A 26641-nucleotide genomic window follows, 5' to 3' on the forward strand; every position below is an offset into this window, starting at 1 on the left:
TTGAGGTCCTGAGGGTGGGGGACAGTGGCCAGGGTGTGTGTGACTGCAGGCACCCCACCAATCCTGTCTGGCTCCCGGTCAGGCCAGTATGGGGATGGAGAGGTTGGGGGAGGGGCCCCTGTCCAGGGATGGTTGACAGCTCCTGTTTCTTGAAGTCCTAGAGAAGGCTGGGGCCCAGAAAGGTAAAGTAAGCCGGGCTGGTGGCACATGCCTGTAGTCCCAGAACTCGGGAAGCTGAGGCAGAAGGACTGCTGTGAGTTCGAGGCTAGCCTGGGCTACATAGTGAGTTCAAGGACAGTCTGAACTGAATAGTGAGACCCTGTCTAAAAAAACAAAAAAGGTTCGGGAATAAAGAAAGGTAAAGGAACCTGCCCAAAGCTACACTGCAGAAGAGGCAAAGCTGGGATTCGAACCTGAGGCTCCAATACCCTGCCCATGCCTGCGAGTAGTGTCCAGGGGCCCGTGGCCGAGTCAGAACCCTCGGCATCCCTGGGAGCCGGCAATGTGCTGTGACAGGGAGTGAGCTCCCCGTCCTTGGGGGTGTGCAAGCCCAAGCAGTGCCATCGGGTCGAGCAGACGGGCGGGCCTAGCACTCAGCTGCTCCTCGCCAGGCCAGCCGCCCGCCCTGCCAGCCTCTCCGGGGCTGCCGGGCAGGGCGCTGCTATTTCTGTCCCCTCGGCGGGAAGCAGGGGCGCCGGCGCCATTTCGATCCCTGCCACGCAGCACCATGAGCACCGCGGCCTTCCACGTGGCGGGGCTCCTGGAGAAGATGACGTCCAGCGACAAAGACTTCAGGTGCGCGCTGGCCTCGCCCCTGCCCCACCGCGACCCGGACCCTGATCCTGACCCCGACCCTGGTCGTAACCCTGATTTAACCCGGACCGGCCAGCCTGGCCCCACCCCCGTTCCCGACCTGCTCCTCTAGCCAGCCCCTGACCCTCACCCTGCCCCTAACCCTAACTTTAATCCTGATCCTAACCCTGCCCCTAACCCAGGGGAGACGCCTGCCTGGCCCTGCCCCCATCCAAGGCTCCCCTGTTCCTTCCCTGACCTTCAGGATCCTGATCCTAACCCTGATCCCAAACCCAGGCACCCACCAGCTCAGCCCCACCCTATCCCCAAGCCAGCTGCTCTGCTCCTTTGCTGACCCTCCCCCTCACCCTGACCTCACCCCTAACTCTGACCCTCACCCTAGCCCTGACCCCTCCCCCTCCCCCTCCCCCTCCCCCTAGTCCTGAGAAGGGGTGGCTGAGCTGTGGCAGCTTCCGGCCCCATGCCTACCCTTTCCCCACTCCTGGCTTCTTCTCTTCCCTGTCCAGCATCCCAGAACCTCAGTGGCAGAGCACAAGGGAATGCTGGAAGACTGGTTCGGCCCCTCCTCTCAGGGGAAACTGAGGCCCAGGGTAGAAGGGATGGGCCATGGCCACAGGCCAGTGCTGGACCCTGGAGCTGCCAGAGGCCTTAGGGACCCCTTGGCCACAGCCCCTCAGCTGGCACTTTGTCCCCATTTTACAGAAAGGAGCACTGAGGTTCAGAGGTAGGAAGGGCCCAGGTGCCACCACAGAGCTGGACAGCAGAGACTTGGGTTGGGTCCGGCCAGGCTAGTGTAGAGATCCTGTCTCACACCAGCGGGTGGGGGCCCTGGAATGCTCGATCCTCAGCACCCTGCAAGTTAACCCCACACACACCTCACAGCTGTGTGACCACGCACAAATCATCCCACCCTCAAGTCCTGGTGACTGCCGGCCCAAGGCTGGGGGAGAGTCAGGAGAGGGCCAGTGCAGCGATGGAGGAGGGGCCACACCAGGTGAAGGCTGAGCTTCCGCACACCTTAGAGATCCCCTGGGCCCCTCACCCCACCCCTTCAGGTGCTGCTGGGGACAGGGCTCCCCCCCACACAGCGTGTTTCTGCTGTGTCACTTCTCGCCCAGGAACCGCTGCGCTCTTGGACCACAGGGACAACAGGGGACACAGAAGTACTCAGGGGACATCGGCTGGGCCCAGGCACCCTGGCACTCCCCAGGCAATGGATTCTGCCCCCTCTGCCTGGCACTCAAGAAGCCCTTGCCTGTCCTTGCCAGAGGCCTGAGAACACTTAACACCAAGCTGAGCCACGGCAATGGTGGCTATTTTTAGGGTCCCAGCATCAGCTGTCCCAGTGCCCATGTGGCCCTGGGCTGAGTGGCCTCTAGGGTTTCTCTGGAACAAAACCAACACTGTGGCCTGGGGCTCTTGGAGGGGACAAGGATAGAAGGAGGCCCTGGGTAGGTGGGGGAAGCATAGATCCCATCCTACTCCCTTAGACACACCAGCCTATAAACACAGTCTTTCAGAAATTCCCAGATCATTTCTGAAAGCACAGTCCTATAGGTGGAGGAGTCAGGAGGCTGATTTGGGGGGCTGGTGTTCCGCCAGTTTGCTGTGTGACCTAGGGTAGGTCCTGCAACCTCTCTGAGAATAGATAGCCTCATCTGCCCCATTAATACCTCCAAAGGAGCTACAAGTTAGGGGCAAAGAAAATACTCATTTTGTCATTGGAAAAGAGCACCAAGAAGAGGAAGCAGGTGGCCAGGATCACCTTGTTGATATGTGTCATGGCTAATATATTTACATAAAGCCTAATTTAACATACTAAAGCTCTTATCCACTAACTTCTACTAAATAGATTAGTTTATATGCACTCTTAGCTGTTGTCTAAGGAACTCCAGGATCAGAAATGCTGAGGCACATTTAGAAGGGTTGAATTCTGAGTTCAAATTTCCCTACAGCTGTTGGGCTCCAAGCATTACCAAAGGCTTCCTCCTTCCATTCCTCTTCCAGCTAACCCTAACCCTAACAGTAAACCTAACAATAACCCTAGCTCTAACCCTAACCTTAACTCTCTGAGCACTGCCAAAGGGTGCCTTTCTCCATCCTTTTCCCTGCTAACCTTAGCCCTAACTATAATGCTAACACTAAGTGCAATGTTACTCTAAACCTAATCCTAACTTTCCTGCTACCCTAACATTAATCCCAAGCTAACACTAAACCTAAATCTAATGATAAGCCTAACAGTAGCCATAACCCTAACCCTAACAATAACTCTAACCTTAATATTACTCCTAACCCTGAACATAACCCTAACCCTAGACCGAACTTAAACACCTAGTCCCAACCCTAGAATTCACCATAGCCCTAGCCCTAGCCCTAAACCTACAGTAACCCTAGGCCTGAAACAAGCACCAGCCCTAGCCATAGCCCTAACTCTAAACCTAGCCCTAGCCCTAGCCCTAGCCATAAGCCTAGCCCAAGCTCTAACCTACCCCTGTACATCAGCCTAACCCTAGATCTAACCATAGACCTAGCCCTAGTCTGAACCCTAATCCTAGCCCTAACATTAATCCTAGCCCTAGCCCTGGCCCTAACACTAGCCTTAGCCCTAGCACTACCTCTAACCCTAAAACTAAAACTAGACCTAACCTAAAACCCTACTCTCAACCCTAGACTTCACCACAGCCATAGCCCTAACCCTAACCCTAACCCTAACCCTGAACCTAACCCCAACCCTAGCCCTCTCCATTGCCCTCTGTGCACCTGTTCCTTGCGTAGCCCAGGTCCCAGTGCTGAACTGACAGCCAGCCCCACTGAGCTGAGTCCAGAGAGAAGGGTTCTTCTCATTACACTGGTATCGAAGCACAGGGGATATGCTCAGAAGGATCTTGTCCGAGAAACAGTTATGCTTAGGTGTGAGGGGGATTGGGGGCAGGGGTAGGATAGAACAGTCATAATCATCTCTTGCTGGGACACTGGAGCTGGGCTCTTGATGGATGAACAGGAACTCCATGGGTAGAGAAGAAAGCAGGGCAGAAGGCCCATTGAGTCTCTGGGACACTTCCCTAGGTTGGACAGAAACACAGACTGGGAGCCAAATGTCCCTTCCATGGAGCAGATCTAATGACACACGTGGCCACCTCAGGCTGTGGCTCACATCCCCTTACCACCCCCCAGTGTCCTGCCTCCTCTCAGTGACTGAGGCCAGCCCAGCTGTCAAAACAAACACCTGTGATGGGCACAGGGGCCTGCCTGGTCCAAGGGCACTATGGGCCACCACAGCATGAAGATCACAACCCAGGAGGCTAGGAGTGGCCTTTGGTGACACAGGAGTGGCAGAGGGCAGGGCATCCCGGGCCTCCAGTCTAGGTCTCCTCGTTCTCTATCTGCACACCAAGTCCTGGGGGAGCCAGGGAATGGCAGAGCAGCCCTGCAGGGATAGGCCCCTTGGGGACAGTTTGGCCTTTGCTTGGCTTCACCTGCCAGGTATGGTATCCCAGGCCCCACTGCTCCAGCTCCATGGCCAGCCACGATCTCACATGAGTTAGGTGTCGGGCCACATGGACCCTGGCCCTAGTGCCCACCCCACAGTGAGCCAGGTCTGAAGACCTGCATGTCACCTATTGGCCACCTTTTCTGTGTCCAGGGCAGCAGGGCCTGGGGCAGTGGTTTCCAAAGTTCAGTCTTCCACCCTGAGTGTCACCCAGGGGCTTATTAGAATGTGAGGGGGACCCCAGGCTGCAACCTAGGTTAGGGTCCCTGCAGGGCTGGGCAGGGCATTCTGCCTACCTGCCTTGGCTACCTTGGCTGCTGTGTGGTCCTTGCCACTTGCCATGGCCCCCACGGCCTCATGAGGGTCCTGTGCTCACCCCCACTCTCAGACAGGGACACAGGCATGGAGCCGGCTGTGTGTGTCCACAAGGACAACGCCCTGTGAATCTCCTTGGTCCTTAGGTTCATGGCCACCAGCGATCTGATGACGGAGCTGCAGAAAGACTCTATCCAGCTGGATGAGGACAGCGAGCAAAAGGTCGTGAAGATGCTCCTCAGGCTCCTGGAAGACAAGAATGGCGAGGTACAGAACCTGGCCGTGCGGTGGTGAGTCAGGGGACAGGAGGTCCGTGGTGGGGTGAGGCACCCAGGGGCACTGTCCTTGGGGACAGCCTGAGAGAGGACCTGCCTGAAGCTCCAGGGCACCAGGGGCTGGACAGTGGCTCCACCTGGCTTCCTCCAAAAGTAGACCCTGAGCCAGGACTTTGGTCCCAGTTGATTTGGGAGGTGGTGATCCTGGGAAATTCAGTAGAAAGGAGGAAGGGAGAGGAAGGAAAAGAGCCAGGCGAAGCCCTGCGGAAGATTTTTTTTTTTTTCCTGGTCTAGGCTGGCCTTGAACTCATGGCAACCCTCCTCCTGCCTCAGTCTCCTGAGCACCAGGATGACAGGTGTGCACCATCACGCCCAGCTGGAGGAACTGAGTTTTTAAATTCCCTGGGGACCTCTGGGGCAGGACGAGGAAGCTAGGGTGTGACTCCACTGCCTATCTGTGGTTGTAGCTACTAGGATGGAGGGTTCTTTTCTATCTCCTCCAACCAGAGAAAGCCACTAGGCAGGGCTGCAGCACTGGCTGCTAGAGAATGGAGAAGGCTGGGGACCGGGGTGGAGGGGAGTAGGAGAGTGGGAGCTGGCACCTGCAGTCTGCTCTTGGACGAATTCTAACCTGAGAGCCGCTCGCTGAGGGCAGAGATTTCAACTGTGATTGCACATTAAAGTCACCTGTGGAGTTAAAACATCCCACTGGGCTGGGTGTGGTGGCAAACACCTGTGATTCCAGCACTCTGGGAGGCTGAGGCAGGAGGATATCAAGTTGGAGCCCAGCCTGGAGAACTCTGCCACTTAGTGAGACACTATCTCAAAACATAAAGGGCTGGGAATGCAGCTCAGCGTGAAGGCCCTTGATTCAATTTCTAGTACTAAAAATAAAAAGTCCCACCAACCAGGCCACACCTGAAACCAGGTATTTCAGACTCCCCAAGGGCGGTGCTCAATGGCAGGAGTGTGCAGCAGCCTGGGAGCCAGGGAGTCTGGTGCAGCTGTTTTTGCCCAAACCAATGCCCCAGAACCAGGCTCTGAGGTGTTGCATGGGGGCTCTGATGACCAGCACCAGTGTTCATGGGAACTGGCTAGAAACGCACACCCTCAGCTCCCAAGGGGCACAAGGATTGCAGGGCAGGGCACAAGGATCCATTGGATGCCGTGCTGGGCACAGGATGGGGCATGGGCAGAGCAGAGAGTCTGTTGGGCAGGGCCCTTTCCTCCACCTCTGTAGCTCTGGAGCACAGGCTCCAGGAACAGCTGACTCAGGCGCCTCCCTCCTGCCCAGCTTGGGTCCGCTGGTGGGCAAGGTGAAGGAGTGTCAGGTGGAGACCATTGTGGATGCCCTCTGTGCCAACATGCGGTCCGACAAGGAGCAGCTCCGGGATATTGCCAGCATCGGCCTCAAGACTGTGCTCTCGGAGCTGCCACCTGCAGCCACAGGTACCCAGGCCCCAGCACTGGGCACATTGCTTTTTGTCCCAGCTCATGGTTAAAAAACTGAGGCTCAGTGTGGCAATGGTCCTGACCCAAAGCTCCTCAGCTAGGAGATGGCATCAAACTCAGACCGAGATCATTGCTCTGTGTTTGCTAGAAATGCTTTTAGGTGCACAGAATGGCAGCTTAAAGAAGCAATATGAACCAGGCAGGGTGGTGTGCACCTGTAATCCCAGCACTCCAGAGGCTGCAGCAGGAGGATCACTGTGAGATCGAGGCCGCCCCGGGCTATAACAGCGAGACTTTGTCTCAAAAAACAAAGAAAGGTTGTGAGGGCGATCTGGCTGTGACATCTGTCATCCCATTGATCACCAGGGTGGATTTGGCTGATCTGGGTGGGTGGGTGTCCCCTTCCTCCCTCACTGCTCCATGTGTGTCCCTCCTGAAGCTGGGCTCTCGGTCAAAGAGGACGCCCATCCCCAATAGAGGAGCACCCTTTCTAGTGTAAAGGAGTAGCTGCGCTCCCCTGCTAGAACCTCCTAACAAGCTCTCAAGAAAAAAAGAAAGAAAGAAAAAAGAAGCTACATGATCTCTGGAGGATCAGCCACTCCATTTTTGTAGCAATTCACTTATCAGCTCAACATGGACCATGCTGAGGTCTGAGCCTACCTCTCCTCCCCTTTATAAGAAAAGCACACACTGTCTCCCAGCCCCCAGAAGACTCCTATGCTGGCTCACTGACAGAACTGGTCACCTGGCTGTCCCTGACCATGTGGGAGCCTGGTGAAGCATGTAGCTTTCCCACCACCCAGTGGAAGTGGTCAAGGAGGAAGGGCCAGGGCAGGAGTGAGGCCACTGCTCCGCCATCCTACACCAGCTCCCTTGGCTCTCTCCTTTGTCTGGTCAGACTCTGGGTCACACCTGGGGCCTCCAAAGTTCCCCTGCTTGGATCTGCAAGATTCCCAGAAGTGTGGGCTTGGGAACACAGCTGGAGGGAAGGTGGGCAGAGGTGAAGACTGCTTCTCCTCCAGTCCAGGCCCTCACTGTGCCCACCTTGTGCCGGGCGCAGGCTCCGGGCTGGCCACCAATGTGTGCCGGAAGATCACTGGCCAGCTCACCAGTGCCATTGCCCAGCAGGAGGATGTGGCCGTGCAGCTGGAGGCCCTGGACATCCTGTCTGACATGCTGAGCAGGTAAGGGGACAGGGATTTGGATGTATGGAGCCAGTGCCACCCAGAGGCACCTTAACCCTTAGCCACCCTGCCAGGAAATGCTCTGTGGTCACCTCTAAACAGGCTCTGGGAGGCGGTGTGACCAGTTCAATATCACACCATCAGCACCCTGAGCACCTCCTCCATAGTCCGTGGACCCAGGGGTGGCAGAGGCAGAGACTCAAGGTGACCCGGCCTCAGCTGCCAGTAGCGGGGGAGGGAGGGATGGACAGACGGATGGGTGTGGTGGGCAGTGCCAGAGCAGGAGCAAGTGACCTGCGGCACCAGCTTGACCATGACCTGGCCACAGCCTTTGCCACTAGTAGATGGACTGAGAAACAAATCAGCCCAGGAGAGAGAAGTCTGGGGTGCTCAGCCTTGGGAAGATGAGGCCACATGGGTGACACTATGGGTCAACTGTGCCCAGGGATGCAAGAGGGGCTGGAGCTGCCACAGAGACGGCCACTCCGGGGCTTGAGTCTCAAGTCCAAGGCTCAGCGTACCAAGGGGGCAGAAGCAGGGTGCCGGGCGGGGACCACGGCTGGGCAGGCACTGACGCCCCGGCCTCCCGCAGGCTGGGAGCCCCGCTGGGCTCCTTCCACGCCAGCCTGCTTCACTGCCTGCTGCCCCAGCTGAGCAGCCCGCGCCTGGCTGTGCGCAAGCGGGTGGTTGTCGCGCTCGGACACCTGGCGGCCACATGCAGTGCCGACCTCTTCGCAGAGCTCGCAGACCACCTGCTGGAGCGACTGCCCGGCCCATGCGTGCCCGCCAGCCCCGCCGCTCTGCGCACGCTGGTGCAGTGCGTGGGCAGCGTGGGCCGCCAGGCCGGACACCGGCTCGGTGAGGAGTGGGCAGCTAGGGAGGAAGGGGCAAGGGCTTGGGCTCAGAGGCGGGGATCCGGAGCGAGGGGGCGGGGCTCCAGGGGTTGGGGGAGTAGGAACCGGCCCGGGGTGGGGCGGGCTGCGGGTCAGGGGAAGGGAGCCGGGCCAATGCGAGGAGGCAGGGAAGATAAGGGCGGGGGCTGTACCAGTGCGTGGGAGGGGCGGGGCCCAGCAGGAGTCCCACACTGACCTCGGTTCCTGCCTCTGGTGACAGGAAGGCACTTCTGTGGCCCGGGAGGTTTACACATAACTCATAAGTTCTGCCCGCCTACTTTGACAGACCCCTTAATAACCTGTGAGCCAGGTTTGAATTTTCTTAAACTTTATTTGGAATACTGCACCTAAAATTAGCCTCCTATTTAGTGTACATTTAGTGCATTTTGACATTCACGTGCTCTTGTGAAAGTCCCGCCACAGTCCTGTCAGAGTGTCCCCTTCACCCCAAGTGTCCTGAGTTCTCTTGCAGCCCAGCCCTTCCTTCCCCAGGGTGCTGCACACTGGATGTGAATGCAGGGACTGCCCCCTTCTGGGCACACTCTGCCCACAACCTCAGCCAGCTCCAGCACCCTGGGGACGCTGCCAGGAGAGAGGCCTGCACAGGCTGGGACAGGGCTCACGGGGCTGAGTAGGAGTCTCTAGGGTCCCAGGGACCCAAAATAGAGACCACTGAGAATGCTGGCCTTCTGACCACCCTGGGAGGGTGCATCAGGGAAGGACACAAGTGAGCCCCTGCCTCCTGCCTTCCCCTCCTCATCTGGGAGCCTAGGATCCAGTGCAGGTGAGGGGCGGAAGCCACAGAGAGGTTCCGCAGCAGAGCCTGCTCTGTGCTGGGATCTGAGCTAAGCTCCTGTCAACTGTGTCATCTTCACTCTCCACAGAATCTAGACTCAGGGCTGTAGCTGCGGCTCAGTGGTCCAGCACTCATCCAGCCCCAAAAAACAGATCAGTAGATGAGTCAGGGAGGCCTTAGCCCTTGCCCCAAGTCCCATGGCATTGGGTAGCAGTCGGGGATGGGCTTACATCTGCCACCAGAGCCTCTGTGCTGAGTCTGTACTGGTGAGGCTGGCAGGGGTCGAGGGCCATAGGGAAGGCTGAGGGCTGCAGGGGCTGAAGGCCATGAGTTGGGGACCTCCAGAGAGTGTCCCACACGGCCCCATGCCCTACCTGGCCCGCAGGGCTCCACCTGGACCGCCTGGTGCCGCTGCTGGAGGAGTTCTGTGGCCTGGAGGATGACGAGCTCCGCGAATCCTGCCTGCAGGCCTGTGAGGCTTTCCTGAGGAAGTAGGTGCCCTGGGAGATAGAGGACGGAAGTGAGGGGACAGGAGTGACCCTGCCCTGCCTGGCCCAGCAGAGCCTCCTCTGCTCTACTGCAGGTGCCCCAAGGAGATGGGGCCCCATGTGCCCAGAGTGACCAGCCTTTGCCTCCAGTACCTGAAGCACGACCCCAACTACAATTACAACAGTGACGAAGATGAGGAGCAGATGGAGACAGAGGACAGCGAGTCCAGTGAGCAAGGTGAGTGGGGATTGTCATGGGGCTGGGGGGGGTTTGAGCCTGGCCTTCTGGGTATCCCCCAGCCAAAGACAGGGCCCTATCAGGCCTATACGATGCCAGCCTACCTGGCTGCTAAGGCCACAGCACAGACTGGGTCCAGGGCTACCCCATCAACATCTGCATCCACGAGTTCAGCTGCCTGCGGGGTGAAAGTGCTCAAAAATTTCTTTTGTCTGTACTGAACATGTATAGGCTTTTCTCTCTCTATCATTATTCCCTAAATAGTTTAAGTTTTAAAATTTTATTACATTGAAAGTCACACTACATGGGCGGGGGATTTAGCTCAGTGGTGCCGCCACCTGCCTCGAAAGCACAAGGTCCCAAGTTCGATCCCCGGTACCAAAAAAAAAGTCACACTACAATGAATCCCCCTCTTTCATGAGTGTCTTTAGTTCTGCTGTTATGGCTGCCTTGATATCCTGAAGTGACTCAAAACATTGACTTTTTTCATGGTCATTTTGACTTTGAGGAAGAACCAGAAGTCATACAGTGGATAAGGTGGATGAGGATACCATCATATTTTATGAGCCTACCTTTCTATTGGATGGCATTCGGCAGCAGCATTCACTGTATTTTTTATCACACTTCCTAAAGACACTGAGGAAAGACTCCAGAACTACTGCAGAAAGTAGCAAGGAGGATGGGATAAGTGTGTTTGAAGTGAGGGGGAGTATCTTGAGGGAGATTAATGACATGTCTTTTATTGTAATACATTAAAAAAAGCTTAACATTCATGGTGCTTTTGGGTCACTCCTCATAACTCAATTTAGAGGTGCCTTAAGGTATTCAGGAGGATGTGCATGGGCTATTTGCAAATATTAAGCCATTTTAGAGAAAGGATTTGAGCTTCTCAGGTTTTGTTATCTGAGCGGTCCTGGGATCAGTCCTTGGGGCCACCGAAGGCAACTGTCACTGCTATCATTTCGGATCCTGGGCTCTGTCGTCCCATGCTCTGCACAGTGACCAAATACCCGTTGTAATTATCCTCATGTCCCAGACCAGGAACCCAAGCTAAGACGATTTTTGCCTGCAATGGCACGGCTGGGTGGTGACAGCACTGGGACTTGGAGCCGGCTCTGGCTGCTGCCTCTGCATCCTTGTATTCATAGTTTTCAAGAGATGGTGCTTTTATCCTAGGAGAAGGATGCACTGTGAGGGACAGACAGGGATGACAGGAGGGATTCTGGGTGGAGATAGATGCAGTTTTTTCCCTCACACGGTGTCAGGGCAGAGATGCCCTGGGCCTGGAAGACAGGGTACAGGTGGGGACAGGATTTAGGGCCTCGTGGTAGGAGCCAAGATTGGGCAGGCAGCTGGAGCCATAGATGCCAAGCCAGGGAGTGTGGATGTTTTCTTGCCAGTCATAGGGAGCTGTGGACATTTCTTCAAGGGTGGCATAGGGAGTGGCCTGCTGAGGCTCACCCAGACTGTGTGCCCTGAGTCTGCATCATCCTCAGAGTGGCCAAGGGTGCTCCTCGGTGGGATGTGTGTACCCCCAGTGATGTGGGTGGGCTTCCTCGGTCTTCATCTCAGCTCTATAGTCTTAGCTATGTGCCCTGAGAAGATGTCTTGCTCTCTCTGAGCCCATCTTGCCATCTGTGAAGTGGCCTCAGCAGCACCTATCTTTCTGAGGTGCTTTTGCCTCTCAGGGGAACTTTAGAGTTAAAGGCCACACAGAGCCCGAGATGGTGGTGCGTGCCTATCATCCCAGTGCTTGGGAGGCTGAGGTAGGAGGATCACCGTGAATTCAAGGCCAGCCTGAGAAATAGTGAGAGCCTGTCTCAAAAAAAGCAAAAAAGAGAGAGAGAGTGAGAGATAAAGCTACACTGAGCTGGCTTTTTGTTGTTACTCCTGCTTGGAAGCAGTGAGCTGCAGGCTTGGGGTGCCTTGCACTGTTCCAGCACACCACCAGGGCCTGTCCAAGGGAGTGTAAGCACAGATCAAGAGCTGTCCCCCATTCACCAAGCCACAGACCTCATGTCTCCTTCCCCCCCAGAGGTCGAAGATGAGTACAGCGATGATGACGACATGAGCTGGAAGGTACGGCGGGCAGCGGCCAAGTGTCTGGCAGCCCTGCTGGGCTCGCGGCCCGACCTGCTGCCCGACCTATACTGCAGCCTGGCGCCTGCACTAGTGCGCAGATTCCGTGAGCGTGAGGACAATGTCAAGGCCGATGTGTTCGCCGCCTACATTGTGCTGCTGCGGCAGATGCGGCCACCTCAGGGCTGGCTGAACACCACGGAGGAGTCCATGCTGGCAGACAGCAGCCTCCGGGCACTGCAAGAACAGGTGGGCCAGTTGCTGTCACCTCCATCCCTTCACCAGGCCCCCTTCTCTCCCTCCCCTCACCTGCTGACCTGTGCCACCCCTGTGGGGGCCACGGTCTTGAGGACAGGTGGGCTAGGCGTGGGATGGGTTTGGTTCACCTGACAGGAGGCGGAAGTCCCAGGAGGGGACCATGGTGGCCAGGTCACAGATGAAAAATCTCGCACCCATGAGGATGGTTGTCATGGGGCAAGGTGGGGGCAACGGGAGGACCTTGCAGCTGTCCAAGGACAGGAGATGGCGCTTGGGCCTGATAGCAGTAGCAAGACGGAGGAAGTAGGTTTTGGCTATAATCATGGGCCTCGCTGGTGGGCTGGATGTTCTCCCGGGATAGATGGGGTCATGTGACTTCCTGCTTCTGGTGACAGCAGGAAGTGGGATTCCCTGGGATGGGGGACATCGAGACTCTGCATGGTTTTGTTTGAGGTCCTCACAGGAGGCTGTAACAAAATGACGAAGGCTGGGTGTTTGTGGAGGTCAGTTCAGCTCAGGGTCTGGAGACAGATGTCCAAGCAGCCTGGTGTGGCTCTGGAGAGGACTCCCTGGCTGCCTTACATCGTGGCAATGGCACTGTGGCCAGAATGTGTACAGAATGGAGACCACATGGCAAGACCTGGGCCAGAGTGCAGGGTGGCCCAAGCTTGCTCAAAATTGCTCAGCACCTCCAGGTAACAGCCCATGGCTCCCAGAGCTCCACCCTGCACTTCCCAGGACCTCTCGCACCCCACATGGGGCCAAACAGCATCTAGGAGCCTTGGGGGACATGAAGTGTGACCTGAGCCCATGTTGAGCTGGCTAGAGGTGCAGACTGGGTATCCTGGCTTGCAGATTCAGAAGGACACTGGGGGAGAGAATCAAGCCAAGGAGGGGACAGGTGGCTGTGGTGGGACTGGCCAGGGCCCTGCCACCTGGCACAAGGGTAGCAGTGACAGCCAGACTGCCTGCATGACCTGGGCCTGTCCCTTTGTCTCTGTACCTATAAACAGGGTGCTGGAATTTTTATCTAGATGTCCTAGTCAAGTGCCTGGCTTGGAAAGACTGCTGAGAGCCAGGTGGCATCCTGTCCTCAGAGAATCCTCCTGAGGAAGCCTGGGCAAGCCTTAGGGTACAGGGCATTTCCTCGGTGTTCCCCAGTTACTCCACCTGCTCACAGGTGTCCCTGGGTGGCTCTGACCACCCCTTCTGTCCACAGGTACCCCTGGTAATCAAAGCCCTGCAGCAGCAGCTAAAAGACCGCAGTGCCCGGGCACGCCAGGGCTGCTTCAACCTCCTGGCAGAGCTGTCAGGTGTCCTCCCGGGCAGCCTGGCAAAGCACATGCCTGTGCTGGTGTCAGGTGAGCCAGGCCACCTGGGGTCAGCCATTCAGGAAGCCAAGGCAGACACAGGCCCCTCCCTGCTTCCCCTGGTGCTGGCCCACGGCTGAGCAGTTGAGCGCTTGGGAATGTCTCAGGGATGAGGTGCTTTGGTCCAGCACCTCAAGGGGCCATGCTGGGCAGGTCTCCAGGCCTGTGACCTTGTCTCCACCCCATAGGCATCGTCTTCTCACTGGCCGACTGCTCCAGCTCCTCCACCATCCGGATGGACACCCTGGCCTTCCTGCAGGGGCTGCTGAGCACAGAGCCTCCTGAGGCCTTCCAGCCCCACCTGCCTGTCCTCCTGCCGCCTGTGATGGCCTGTGTGGCTGACCCTTTCTATAAGATTGCAGCTGAGGCCCTGCTGGTGCTCCAGGAGCTGGTGCGCGCCCTGTGGCCACTGGGCAAGCCTCGGGTGCTAGATCCTGCACCCTACGTGGTAAAGATGTCTGAGGCCACACTGGCCCGGCTCCATGCTACCGACCTGGACCAGGAGGTGAAGGAGCGGGCCATCTCCTTTGTGGGCTACCTTGTGGGCCACCTGGGCGACCAGCTTGGGGATATCTTGCAGCCCACACTCTTGCTCCTCCTCGACCACCTGCGAAATGAGATCACCCGGCTACCTGCTGTCAAAGCACTGACACTGGTGGCCATGTCCCCGTTGCAGCTTGACCTTCAGCCCATCCTCGCCGAGGTGCTGCCCATTCTAGCTTCGTTCTTGCGCAAGAACCAGCGGGCGCTGCGGCTGGCCACGCTGGCTGTGCTGGATGCCCTGGCCCAGAGTCAGGGCCACAGCCTCCCACCCCCAGCTGTTCGGACCGTGCTGGCTGAGCTGCCTGCACTGGTTAGCGAGAGCGACATGCACGTGGCCCAGCTGGCTGTGGACTTCCTGGCCACCATGACCCCAGTCCAGCCGGCCTGTATGGCGGAGGTCAGTGGGCCTGTGCTAGTCCAGTTGTTGCGGCTGCTGCGTTCCCCACTGCTGCCGGCCAGCGTGCTGGTGGCTGCTGAAGGCTTCCTGCAGACACTGGTGGGGAGTCGCCCCCCATGCATGGCCTACACTGAGCTCCTCAGCCTGCTCACTGCGCCTGTGTACAACCAGCCTAGGGATGGCGGGCCAGGCCTGCACAAGCAGGTGTTCCACTCACTGGCCCGATGTGTGGCTGCCCTCTCGGCCGCCTGTCCCCAGGAGGCAGCAAGCACAGCCAACCTCCTGGTCGGGGATGCCAGGTCACCGAACTCCAGCACGGGGGTCAAGGTGCTGGCATTCCTGTCGCTAGCTGAGGTGGGCCAGGTGGCCGGGCCAGGCCCCCAGCGTGAGCTGAAAGCCGTGCTCCTGGAAGCCCTAGGCTCACCCAGTGAAGATGTGCGGGCCGCAGCCTCCTATGCACTGGGCCGTGTGGGCGCCGGCAACTTGCCTGACTTCCTGCCCTTCCTGCTGGCTCAGATTGAGGCCGAGCCACGGCGCCAGTACCTGCTGCTGCAGGCTCTACGGGAAGCACTGGGGGCCGCGCCACCTGATGGCCTGAAACCCTATGCCGAGGACATCTGGGCACTGCTCTTCCAGCACTGCGAGGGCACCGAGGAGGGCACCCGGGGCGTAGTGGCCGAGTGCATCGGGAAGCTGGTGCTTGTGAACCCCCCATTCCTCCTGCCCCGCTTGCAGAAGCAGCTCTCAGCAGGTAGGCACAGCCCACAGTGGTCCAGCACAGTCGGCTGCTTCCAGTCCCCGAGTGTGAGGGTCACAGCCTCTGCACATCCAGTCAAAGGAGCCTCTGAGGAAGAGGGGACAAAATCCTGCTATGTCCCCATCGCAAACCCATCCAGCCGTTTATATCTGGTGTCCTGTTCTGTAGATTCCCTGCGTGTGAGGCACTCTGTGAGAAGCTGGCGCCAGAGGTGGTGAAGAGAATTTCCCAACAGTCAAGGAATTGAAGAGTTAGGTGTTTACACTGCACTGCAAGAGAGCAGCAGTGGGAGGGTCCGAGAGGACTTCGTGGTCAGGGGAGAGACTGAGATTTTCCTATTTGATTTTAATGTGAGGAGTGGTCTGGAGCTGTCAGCCCAGGACCAGTGCCATCAGGTCATGGTGGCCCTTGTCATCGCTCTCAGGTCTGAGGGACAGCCAGGTGTGGTTTGAAGACTAAACAAATGTGTATAGGCTACTTAGGGTTAGTGATCCAGGGGGCCAAAATTGTATATGTTTTTGTAATTGAAAGGGATCTCTGACCTGCTGCTTGGAAAGGAAAGGAAATGGTATTCCTTAAGACATGACGAGTGGGTGGATCACCTCAAGAGGGATGCGTAGTTCTTGAGTTCAGCACACAAGGTGGAAAGTTAATCTTCTACTACAGCCTCATCACTCAGCTGCAGTTCAACCTTTAAAGAAACAATGATAAAATAATCATGAATTCTCACACTGATCAACCTCGATTGAAATAGGAAAATAATTGTGTCTGGCCAGGCGTGGTGCTGCACGCCTGTAATCTCAGCATTAGGGAGGCTAAGGCAGGAGGATCGCTGGGAGTTCAAGGCCAGCCTGGGGTACATAGTGAGTTCCAGGCCAGCCTGGACTCTATAGCAAGATCCTGTCTCAAAAATATAACCAAACAAAAAAATTCAGTCTGTACCAAACACATTGAGAGGGTTTTTTTGTCTTCATTCCCTAACTATATGGGGGTAACAGCTACTGACACTAATGTATCAACGCCCATCTGGATGTGATTGACAGCACATGGGAGGCCATGCTGCAATGTGACTCCATGTGTAGAAGGGCCCTGGGCATCTCTGAGTTAGTTAAACGCAGAGGGTCCTGGAGCCATCCTCTGAGGTTGTCATGGTTGGCTGTGCAGCTAAACATGGATGCCATTGTCCTGGTCCTTGGTGAGGATAGCAGCTGAGTGCTGCAGCTGAGGTCAATCACCGAGGCTCTTGGGGTGGAGCCTGTGGCTGGCGGAGGGGCAGTGCTCTGGGGTTAGCTTCCCCTAGGATTGCAGGACATGCCCTGGGGTCTGGAGAGGGCTGGGCTAGAACCAGAGGGCAGCTGTGTGGTGGTGGGACTCAGCCCTCCTCAGGGAGAAGCAGCAGGTAGGCTGGGGCTCTTGGGCCGGGAAAGCTGCTGGGAACAAAGGCCTGGGCTTCAGGACCAGGGCTGTGTTGCTGAATACTGGCAGGCATGGTGTATGGCACCCAAGGGATGCCAGGTAAACCAAAGGTTCGTGCAGGCACAATGATTGCTGTCCAGGCCTGCTTGGCTTGCTGGCTTCACAAGGTCCTTTTGTCTGGCCCTCACCACAGTGTGGATGATGTTGTGGATCCCGTGGTACAGGGAGCCCCCAGAGCTGGGATTCTCAGGATAAGGTGGGGCCCTGCTTCTTCTGGGCACTGAATCCTGCCTGTCTCGTGCCCACTGTCGAGCCAGCAGCTGGCCACCTTGCCTTTCCACTGCTGCCCAGAGTCTGGGCCAGTGGACCATCCAGCAGGCCCTGGGACTCCTGTGCTGCTGCTGCAGTGCCCCCCCAGACCTCATCCCCACTCTGTACTCATGTTTGTCCTCAGCCTCTGTTTTTACTTTCCAATCACTGAATCCCAGCTTGCAACTCAGAGCAGACTGAGAGACATTTGAAGTTTCCCATCACTAAGGGAGTGGGCTTCCCTCCCATCCTCCAGCTCCCCTGCCCAGAAAGCAGCAAAGCAGACATAAGCAAACTCATCCCCAGACAGGGCTGGGCTGAGATCTACTGGATAACTGGTGTGTAGCCAGCCTGAGCACACAGCCGGCCTGGAGGACGAGGGCACAAGGGAGGAAGAGGCCCTGGGCCTGCTGTGTGGCCTTAGATGTGAACTTACCCTCTCTGAATCTCCCTTTCCTCTAGCATAAAATACAGAGGAATAATCCTTTTCATTATTTAAATTAATATATTATTGCTAATTAAATGGACCATCGTAAGGGTTAATTGATAATGCATCTGAAAAATATAATGAAGTATCTATATTTCATGAGAAGGTCCCAGAGTGGTCCTGCTTTCATCATCAGGGTCTTTACAAATCCATCCTACTGTCCCCTGTGGCTGATCACATCAGACGGGAGGGAAATGAGAGTGTGGATTCCCAGAGCCTGGGCAGAGTTGCCTAGGAGAAAGAGGGGATTTCGACCTCTAACAGAGCAGGTTAGGGCAAGCCCCTGATCCCAACCCCTAACCATACAACCTAACCACTAACCCCGAACCTACTCTAACCCCTAACCCTACCCCTGCCCTAAATCTAAACCTAACCCTAACTCTATCCCCAAACCCCTAACCCTAACCCTAAACCTATCCCTAACTCTAATCCTATGCCTAACCCTATCCCTAAACATAACCTTAACCCTAACTTCAACCCCATCATTAACCTAACCCCAAACTCTAGCCTCTAACCCCTAACTCTAACTCCTAACCCTAACTCTAACCCCAACCCTAACCCCACTGCTCCCTGAGCCACCTCTGCCCTGCAGGTCAGCCGCACACCCGGAGCACAGTCATCACAGCGGTCAAGTTCCTCATCACGGACCAACCACACCCCATCGACCCCCTCCTGAAGACTTTCATTGGTGAGTCCCCCCACTCCACCCTCCTTTCCTGTCCCCAGACTTTGATCTGCACCAGGGTCTTTCACATGGCAGCTGATGGCATGGGGTGAGCATCGAGCCGGCCGTGAAGTGCTGGGTGGGCCCAGCGTGCCCTTCTCATTACTGAGCCGCGATCTCCTCATCCATCCAATGGGCACAAGAAACTCCTGGGAGGGTCACTGTAGAGACCCCTCGGGCTTTCCGGGGGAAAGTGCTCCATGAATAACAGGCCCTCGGAAGCAGAAAATGCACCAAACCGGGGCTCCTGAGAGCCCTGCTTTCCCCCTGGAGCCTGGAGCCTGCAGGCTGTCACAGGGCTGCCCAAGAACATAGGCCTCTGTGGCTTCACAGGCAGCCCCAGCAGGGGTGCCAGGCTGTGATGCTCCCTGGCCAAGGTTTGAATCCTGGTTCTGCCATTCCCTAGCTGCATGAGTGTGGATGGACATCTTCCCCTCAGCTGTAAAAGCTGGAAGCTGTTCCGCCTGCTGGGGGCTGTCTGAGTTTGGAGGTTGAGCTGGCAGAGGTGACCCACCTTGTACTGGAGGGGACATCCTGCAGCCTTGGCAGCTTGGCCAGCGCCAGCTTCACTAGAGTCCCCAGCAGGTGTTCTGGGTTTGCTTTAAAGTTGTTGTTGTATTTGTTCTTTAGTTCTGTTTTGTTTTTTGAGACAGGATCTCACTTTGTAGCCCAAGCTTTCCTCAATCTCATGGCAATCCTCCTCCCTCAGCCTCCCAGAGTGCTGGGATGACAGGTGTGTGCCACCACACATGGCTAACTGTTGCTGTCCTTCCTCTTAGCCAGGCACTCTGCTCTGTGCTTTGTAGACAACACCACATCCTGAATCCTATTCTCTCTCTCTTCCCTTGTCCCTTCTTTCCTCCCTGCCTTTTTATTTGAACATTTTCCTCCCATCTCCAATATCTGTTATATATCTTGGTCCTTATCTCCACTTTCAGTTTCTGACACCAGAGAAATAATGTGATATTTAAACATGTGTGCCTGATTTATTTCACTTAAGAGTATAGTCTCAATGTCCATCTATTTAGCTAGAAATCTCTCAAGCTCATCCTTCTTTATGACACAGTAGTACTCCATTGTATTTTTTTTTAAACCCACTTTTTTTTTTTTTAACCATTTGTCAGTTGATGAGTATTTGGGATATTTCCAAGATTTAGCTATTACAAACTGTGCTGCTATAAACATGGGTGTGCATATATCACTGTGGTATGATGCTTTTAATTCTTTCAAGAAGATACAAAGAAGGAGATTAGCTGGGTCGAATGGAACCTCTAGTTTTAGTTCTTTGAGAAATCTCCACAGTGGTTGCATCAGTCTACGCTCCCCCCAACAGTAGAGAAGGGTTCCTTTTTCCCCACAGCCCCACCAGCCATTTTTTCTGGAGTGAGATGGAATCTCAGCATTATTTTAATTTTCATCTCTCGAATGACTAGTGATGTTGAACATTTTTTCATACATTTATTTGCTGTTTCTATTTCTTTATCTGAGAAATGTCTGTTCGTTTCAGATGCCCATTTTTGGCTTGGGTCTTTAAATTTGGGAGGTCTGATATTTTTGAGTTCTTTATATATTCTAGATAGTAGTCTTGTCTGAGGAACAGCTGGCAAAAAAATTTTTCCCACACTGTAGGTTGTCTCTTCACTCTGTTGGTAGTTTCTTTTGCTGTGCAAAAGCTTTTTAATAAGATGAGATCCAGTTGTTGATTCTTTGTGATATTTCCTGTGCTATCGGGGTTTTGTTCATAAAGCCTGCCTACACCAGTGTCTTCAAGAGTTCTACCTATTCTATCTTCCAGCACATTTAGTGTTTCTGTTTTAATATTTAGATCTTTGATCCACTTGATTTTAGTTTAGTGTATGGTGAGAGATATGGGTCTAGCTTTAGTCTTTGGCATGTGGAATGCCAGTTTTTCCATCACCATTTTTTAAAGAGGCTATCTTTGTTCCAGTGAAAGTGTTTGGCTCCTTTGTCAAAGATAAGGTGGCTGAGTATGTCTGGAATTGTTTCAGCATCTTCAAGCCTGTTCCATTGATCCTCAGGTCTGTTTTTTTGCCAGGACCATGCTGTTTTTATTACAGTAGGTTTGTAGTACAATTCCAAGTCAGGGATTTTGATGCCTCCTGCCTTGCTTTTGTTGCCCAGAGTCACTTTTGCTATTCTAGACCTTTTCTGATTCCAAATGAATTTCAGATTGCATCTTAAACATCATCTTACCATGTAGGTGCTGTGATTCTCCCCATTTTATGAATAAGGACACTGAGGCTCTGCACAGCCCACAGCCATGTGGAGAGATGTGATCAGAAGCCGGGCATCCTGGACTCTGAGGGCTGCACCTGGCACAAAGCAGCTGTGGGAGGGATGGGTGCCCGGCACAGCAGGGTGACCTGGTGTCTGGCTGTGCCCCTCAGCCTCTCTGTCCTGCAGGGAACTTCATGGAGAGCCTGCGGGACCCAGATCTGAGTGTGCGCCGAGCCACACTGGCCTTCTTCAACTCGGCTGTACACAACAAGCCCTCACTGGTTCGGGATTTGCTGGACACCATCCTGCCACTCCTCTACCAGGAGACCAAAGTCCGCCGGGACCTCATCCGAGAGGTGTGGGCACTTGTGGGCACTTGGGGCAGGTCCTACACCTCTCTGAGCTGTAGTCTCCTCTGAAGTTGAATGGGGGTCATCATAGCCCTTTCCTCCTAAGGCATTTGTGATGCTTGCGTAAAACACCATGTGTTGGGCGGCTACAGCTCAGGGGTAGAGCATGTGCTTAGCACACACAAGGCCCTGGGTTCCACCCTCAGCACCCTCCCCAGAAGACTGTCACTTGTCAAGTCCTAAACACGGTTCTGTTGTTACTGTTACTGCTGCAATCCTTGGCGGGGAAAGGCCTGGAGACCTAAGTGTGCTTGGGTGACTTGGGTGACTTTCAACAGTCACCTGTTGAAAGAGGTGTCCCTAACCCTGGCAGCATCCCCAGTGCTGTGGTACCCCCACAGGTGGAGATGGGGCCCTTTAAACATACGGTGGATGACGGGCTCGACATGCGCAAGGCGGCCTTCGAGTGCATGTACTCCCTGCTTGAAAGCTGTCTGGGCCAGCTGGACGTGAGCCAGTTCCTGAGCCATGTGGAGGATGGGCTGAAGGACCACTATGACGTCCGGGTAGGACCCTGAGCCTCCCTGGCCTGGCCGGCCCTGTCCTATCCCTTGGTGCAGGCAGAGCCTGGGTTGAGCACAGCACTGCTCGGAGGAGCTGACACCCAAGTGTTGCAGTCCTGGTGGCGGTGGTGGCTGGGTCTCCACCCTCAAGACAACGAAAGCTGGCTCTGGAAGTTGGGGCCATTTTCTCACCCACCTGTGGGGTGAGGTGGGGAGAGGGGAGCAGCGGGCAGACTGAGGTTTCTTCATTTCTTTTATATTTTACACTTTATCCACCCATATAATAGGAATCCCTGCTTTTTAAAGTATGATAAATATACATGATGGTGCTGGGCATGGTGTTGCATGCCTGCAATCCCAGCACTCAGGAGGCTGAGGCAGGAAAGTCACTGTGAGTTTGAGGCCAGCCTGGACTATATAGCAAGACCCTGCCTCAGAAAACAAACAAACAATTTATATATTGCAAATGTTACCATCTTAATCTTTTCTTGACCTGGGGATGGACCATGTGGAGCATGCAAAGCAGTCCACCATGAGGCAGGCACCAGCCCCATTTAGCAGCATTAACCATCTGGTTCAGTGTCCTGCACACATGCTTTGCTGAGCTGTGTCCTCACTGACCGTCCCCCAGTATCTGTGTGGGAGTCACAGTCCTGAGCTTCTTATGGCAGTGGTGTCACATACTGCCTGTCTTTGTTGACTGGGTCTCCTTTAGCACAGGCCCATCCTTGTAGCGAGTGTCACATGTCCGTTCCTTTTGGAGGCCGAGTGAGTCCCTTGTTGGATGGAGTGCTTCACTCACCCATTGTGTTCAGTGGACCTCAGCTTGTTTGTGCCTGCACCTTCTGTGAGTAGGCAGCTTCTCCTCACGGCCCTCTGGACCCTCTGCTTCTCTTCAGCTCCCGGACTACAGGCTGGGCTGAGGAGGCAGCGTGACAGTGCACAGGGACCAAGGGACAGTGGCACTGGCAGGCATCAGCCAGGGAGCACTGTGTTTCACTCAGTGATCCTAGCATGGCCTTTGGCACCATCTCAGTCCAAGGCTGTTGCGGTGTCTGAGTGGCTCGCAACTTCTTTGTTTTGTAACATTTAAAATTTGAGCCATTTGACATGAAAATGGGGGTGTCTTTTGCAAACTGTCCATGATACCTTGCGCCTCTTCTCACTGTGCCGGTGAGCATCCTGTTTCTATGGCGACACATCTGCGCAGGATTCTCCAAGTGGCCAAGCTGTGCTTAGCTCACTCTCTGGACGCTGAGAGCTGAGAGCATCCTGTATCCCTGCTGGGCTGTGGGAGACCCAGGGAAGCTGCTCCCAGGGACCCAGGAGGCCTAGGCACATGGGGTCCCGGCCCTTGAACAGCTGTTCTTGTGGAGCCCATATCAGCCCCATCGCAAGACAGTGCCCTAGCACCTCTAAACACTGCCACACTGGGACCAGGCTTCCAGGCCCTTTGGGGACACAGTGACACCCAGCCAGCTGTAGCTCCCACCTTGTGGCTCCATGGCAGGACCCGCCTGTCCCCAGGGGCATCTGAATTTGAGAACTGCCCTTCCCTGTGCCTCTTCTTACCCAATCCCTGAGGGCAGCCAAGGGCAGTGGGCACAGCTCAGTGTCCCCACACACGTGTCCCAGGTGGGGAAACAAAGGCCAGGAGGGCCCTGGGGGGCAGATCAGGGCGGGGTTGGGGCTGAAGCCTCTGGCCCCCAGGCCTCTCCTGAGCTCTGGCCACTCTTTGACATCATCTCCTCCCTCCTGGCAGATGCTGACCTTCATCATGCTGGCACGACTGGCAACACTATGCCCGGCGCCCGTGCTACAGAGGGTGGACCGGCTCATTGAGCCACTGCGGGCCACCTGCACCGCCAAGGTAAGGCCCAGGTCTGCTCTGGGGCCTGGGGTCCTGTGCCAGTTACCACCACTGAGGATGCTGTGCACTGTGGTGGCCGGTGAGAGGCTCCTTGTCCTTGTGCCATCAACCCTGGGGACAGGGGCTCCACAGTGACACTGCTGGCCAGGGCTGCACCATCTCGAGGCAGAGCAGTGTTGAGCACCTGTGGGTGAGGCCTGAAGGAGAAGACGTGGGACACTGTGGTCCCTGCCCCACTGGCTCACATCCCAGCCGGCCCCAGCTCAGGCTCTTGGGGCCAATTGACTGACCCCCGGCAGCACTGCTCTGGTCTCGAGGTCTCTAGGGTCCCAAGGAGCAACTTGGGTGGGGGCCCATGGGCAGCCTGGCATACCCAGGGCACTCAGCACAGATCTGGTAGGTGAAGGATCCAGCCTGGGTTTTGAAAGGGTAGGAATTCTCCAAAAAGAGGCTGAGTTGTCTTGTTTTTGGTTTTGTGGTGCTGGGACTTGAACTCAGGGCTTCCCCCTGAGTTAAACCTCCACCCCTTTCTAAAATTTTGAGACAGACCCTCACTAGGTTGCTCAGATGGGACTCAAATTTACCCCCTCCTGCTTCAGCCTCCCAAGTGCTGGGGTCACAGGGATGTGCCACCTGCCCAGCAGGACTGGGTATTTTATTTTATTTATTATTTCTTATTTATTTGGTACCAGGGATCGAACTTGGGTCCTTGCGCTTTCAAGACAGGTGGCATAACCACTGAGCTAAATCCCCGGCCCTTAGGACTGAATATTTTAGATTGGAGTGTGAAGAGAAAGGGTACCCAGGACAGTGATTTTCAAGTAACACCTTTTCTTTTAAAAATAACCCTATGTATTTTGCCAGTCTCAGTGCCAGTCCTTTCTGCTCTCTGGAGCTGGGCAACAGTGAGGAGTCTCGGGTCCCAGGAGAGGAGCTGCAGGGCCTCCCGTGCCAGGAGGCACACTGGCCGCAACGGCGAGGGAAGCTGCATCCTTGGGTCCACACAGAGGCCCTCAGCCTGGCCACTGGGTGCTGCTTGCCAGCACTGTGGCAACAGCCCCATCCCATGTCCCCAGCTCTGAAATCACAAAGCTTGGAAAACCAGAAACTTCTGAGTGACTTCCTTAGCAATGAGGCTCAAGTGAGACTGTTTATGACTTTAATTTCATCTTATTGTAAGTCATATAGGCCAAAAGTAGTGGCACATGCCTGTAATCCCAGCACCCTGGATGCTGAGGCAGGAGGATCACCACAGGTTTAAAACCAGTCTGGAATACATAGTGAGACCCTCGCTGGAGGAAAAAAAAAAAAGATGAAAAGAAAAGAAAAGCAGGTTTATATAGTTCATGGGGGAACTATTAATGTCCATTTTTGGGTACTACGTCAGACCCCACTGGAAATGTTACCTGCACGGTGTTCCCTTTCTAAGGTCCCCCAAATCCTGGATTCCAAAGCACATGTGGGCCCAGGGGCTCGAGGAAGGGGTGTGGACCTGTGTGCAGTCACTCAGTCCTCACAGCAGCTCTGCAGAGGGACCCAGCTCTCGGGCGCAGCCATCTGCACCCAGGACCATCTGGCCCGGCGCCCAGCTATTACCCACTTCATGGGATGAGGGGAATGAGCCCTGTAAGGATCTTGCGCTTTATTCCACAGCGTGGGAAAGTACCTGGCACTTGCCAGAAGGATAGACCTGTGGGAGGGGCTGGGAAGCTGCACTGGGCCTTTGGGGGAGGTTGTCGCCTGGTTTGGCAGCAGGGACGTGCGTGGGGAGCCCAAGGGCAGGGTTGGGGTGTTGTCATGCAGGCTACACCCTGTCCCTGGCACTGTCAGGTTGATAGAAACCACAGTGGCAGCAGAGGTGGGGAACACCAACGCTGATCTGAATATCACCAGCAGGAAGAGCCCGAAGGGGCCGAAGCATAGGGGACTTCTGGGACCAGTTTAGGGTGCAGAGGGCCCCAGGTGGACAGGAAGTCCCAGGCTGGTGGTACCCCAGGCTCCTTCCACTGTCTCCCACCCCAGGTCAAAGCTGGCTCCGTGAAGCAGGAGTTCGAGAAGCAGGATGAGCTGAAGCGCTCGGCCATGCGGGTGGTGGCCGCCTTGCTTACCATCCCCGAGGCAGGGAGAAGCCCCATCATGGCCGATTTCGAAGCCCAGATCCGCTCCAACCCTGAGCTCTCAGCCCTCTTCGAGAGCATCCAGAAGGACCCTGCTTCGATGCTAGGCACTGAGCCCATGGAGCTCAGTTAGTCTGCCCAGTGCCTGGCCACTGAGCCCCAGCCCCACCCTCCATCCGGCTGGGGACCCAGGCCCACCCTCCATCTGCACCCTTTAACTCAGGACTGTCACTGAGTTCCAGTCACTTGGCCACCCCTCCAGTCACTCTGGTGCCAACGGTACAGCCCCTGCCTCTGTACAGCACCCAGAAACAGGCTGCTCGAAAGGGACCGTCTGCAGTCGCAAGGGACTGTCCCACCCCAGCACTAACACTAAGAAAAACCCACAACTCAATGCTTCTGAGTTCACTCAGACTAGAATTCCAGTGTTGTTTGTAATTGACAGCAATGGTTCAGCAACTCAAAGGCATCAAGGGCTTTTCCTGCAGGAGGGAGACAGGGTAGGGAATGGACAGGCCTGAACTGAGTGTTTCATCTTGAAACTTCATAATGTGAAGTTATGTAGCAAATTGTGGTTTCAAATGTGCAATTTCTAGTTTTTAGTATTGAAGACAGATATGACAGGCCAAAATATTTCCTGTGACATCCAAAGTGAATAAAGAATATCCTAAATTATACCGTGTTCTCTACACAATTTCTGTCTCTAAGACCTAGACCACTATTTATCCTGGAAATGACAGACTCACTCCACAGATGTCTTGCGACAGGCGCTCACCCCGACCCAGGGCACTAACAGGGCCGTGAGCAGCACCTCCCACTAGGCTGACCAGGTCAGGAAATATGAAAGCATTTCCCAGCCTGGTTCCACACACCACACTCCACGAGCCTGTATAGAACAGTACCTCTTGTACAAATGGTTAAGGTTAATTACAGACAGTGCCATCCTGTCGCTGATCAGGCCCAACCCCCAGTCTTGTGTCTTTTGGTTGAGACGGTCTTGCTGTGTAGTTCAGGATGGCCTTGAACTCACTATGTGGCCCAGGCTGGCCTCTAATTTGCAGCAATCTCCCTGTCTCATCCTCCAAATTGCTGGGATTACAGGTGTTCACCATCAGGCCTGGCAGTACCCTTTTTTTTTTACGTCTCATATATTTCATTTCTGCACAGGCGTTAAGGGGACTGTCTTCAGCACCCTATAGAAACGTCAAGGGAGGAATTA

General features: G+C 55.3%; 1 protein-coding gene across 4 annotated transcripts; it reads left to right on the forward strand.

The window, feature by feature from the left end:
* Positions 1-490: 490 nt before the first annotated feature.
* Cand2 (cullin associated and neddylation dissociated 2 (putative)) lies at positions 491-26099 on the forward strand. Of its 4 annotated transcripts, none has more exons than XM_087196796.1 (15): positions 491-795; positions 4765-4885; positions 6188-6342; positions 7368-7529; positions 8122-8387; positions 9604-9709; positions 9802-9944; positions 11980-12272; positions 13501-13642; positions 13840-15342; positions 18153-18248; positions 20709-20878; positions 21274-21438; positions 23198-23305; positions 24735-25321. In XM_087196796.1, exons 1-15 carry the CDS (start codon positions 728-730, stop codon positions 24915-24917), a joined length of 3681 nt encoding a protein of 1226 aa, XP_087052922.1. In that variant the 5' UTR covers positions 491-727; the 3' UTR covers positions 24918-25321. The 4 variants fall into 4 exon arrangements, with proteins under 4 accessions (XP_087052922.1, XP_087052921.1, XP_004870503.1 ...); XM_087196795.1 differs by lacking the exon at positions 24735-25321 and adding an exon at positions 25328-26099 and having other exon boundaries at positions 494-795; XM_004870446.4 differs by lacking the exon at positions 24735-25321 and adding an exon at positions 25328-26099 and having other exon boundaries at positions 499-795; positions 4765-4908; positions 7406-7529.
* Positions 26100-26641: the final 542 nt, after the last annotated feature.

The sequence above is a fragment of the Heterocephalus glaber genome, unplaced genomic scaffold, assembly GCF_053883595.1.
Source record: "Heterocephalus glaber isolate CG9 unplaced genomic scaffold, H.glaber_assembly_v1.0 deba00001614, whole genome shotgun sequence".
In the NCBI taxonomy this organism is placed as follows: domain Eukaryota; kingdom Metazoa; phylum Chordata; class Mammalia; order Rodentia; family Bathyergidae; genus Heterocephalus; species Heterocephalus glaber.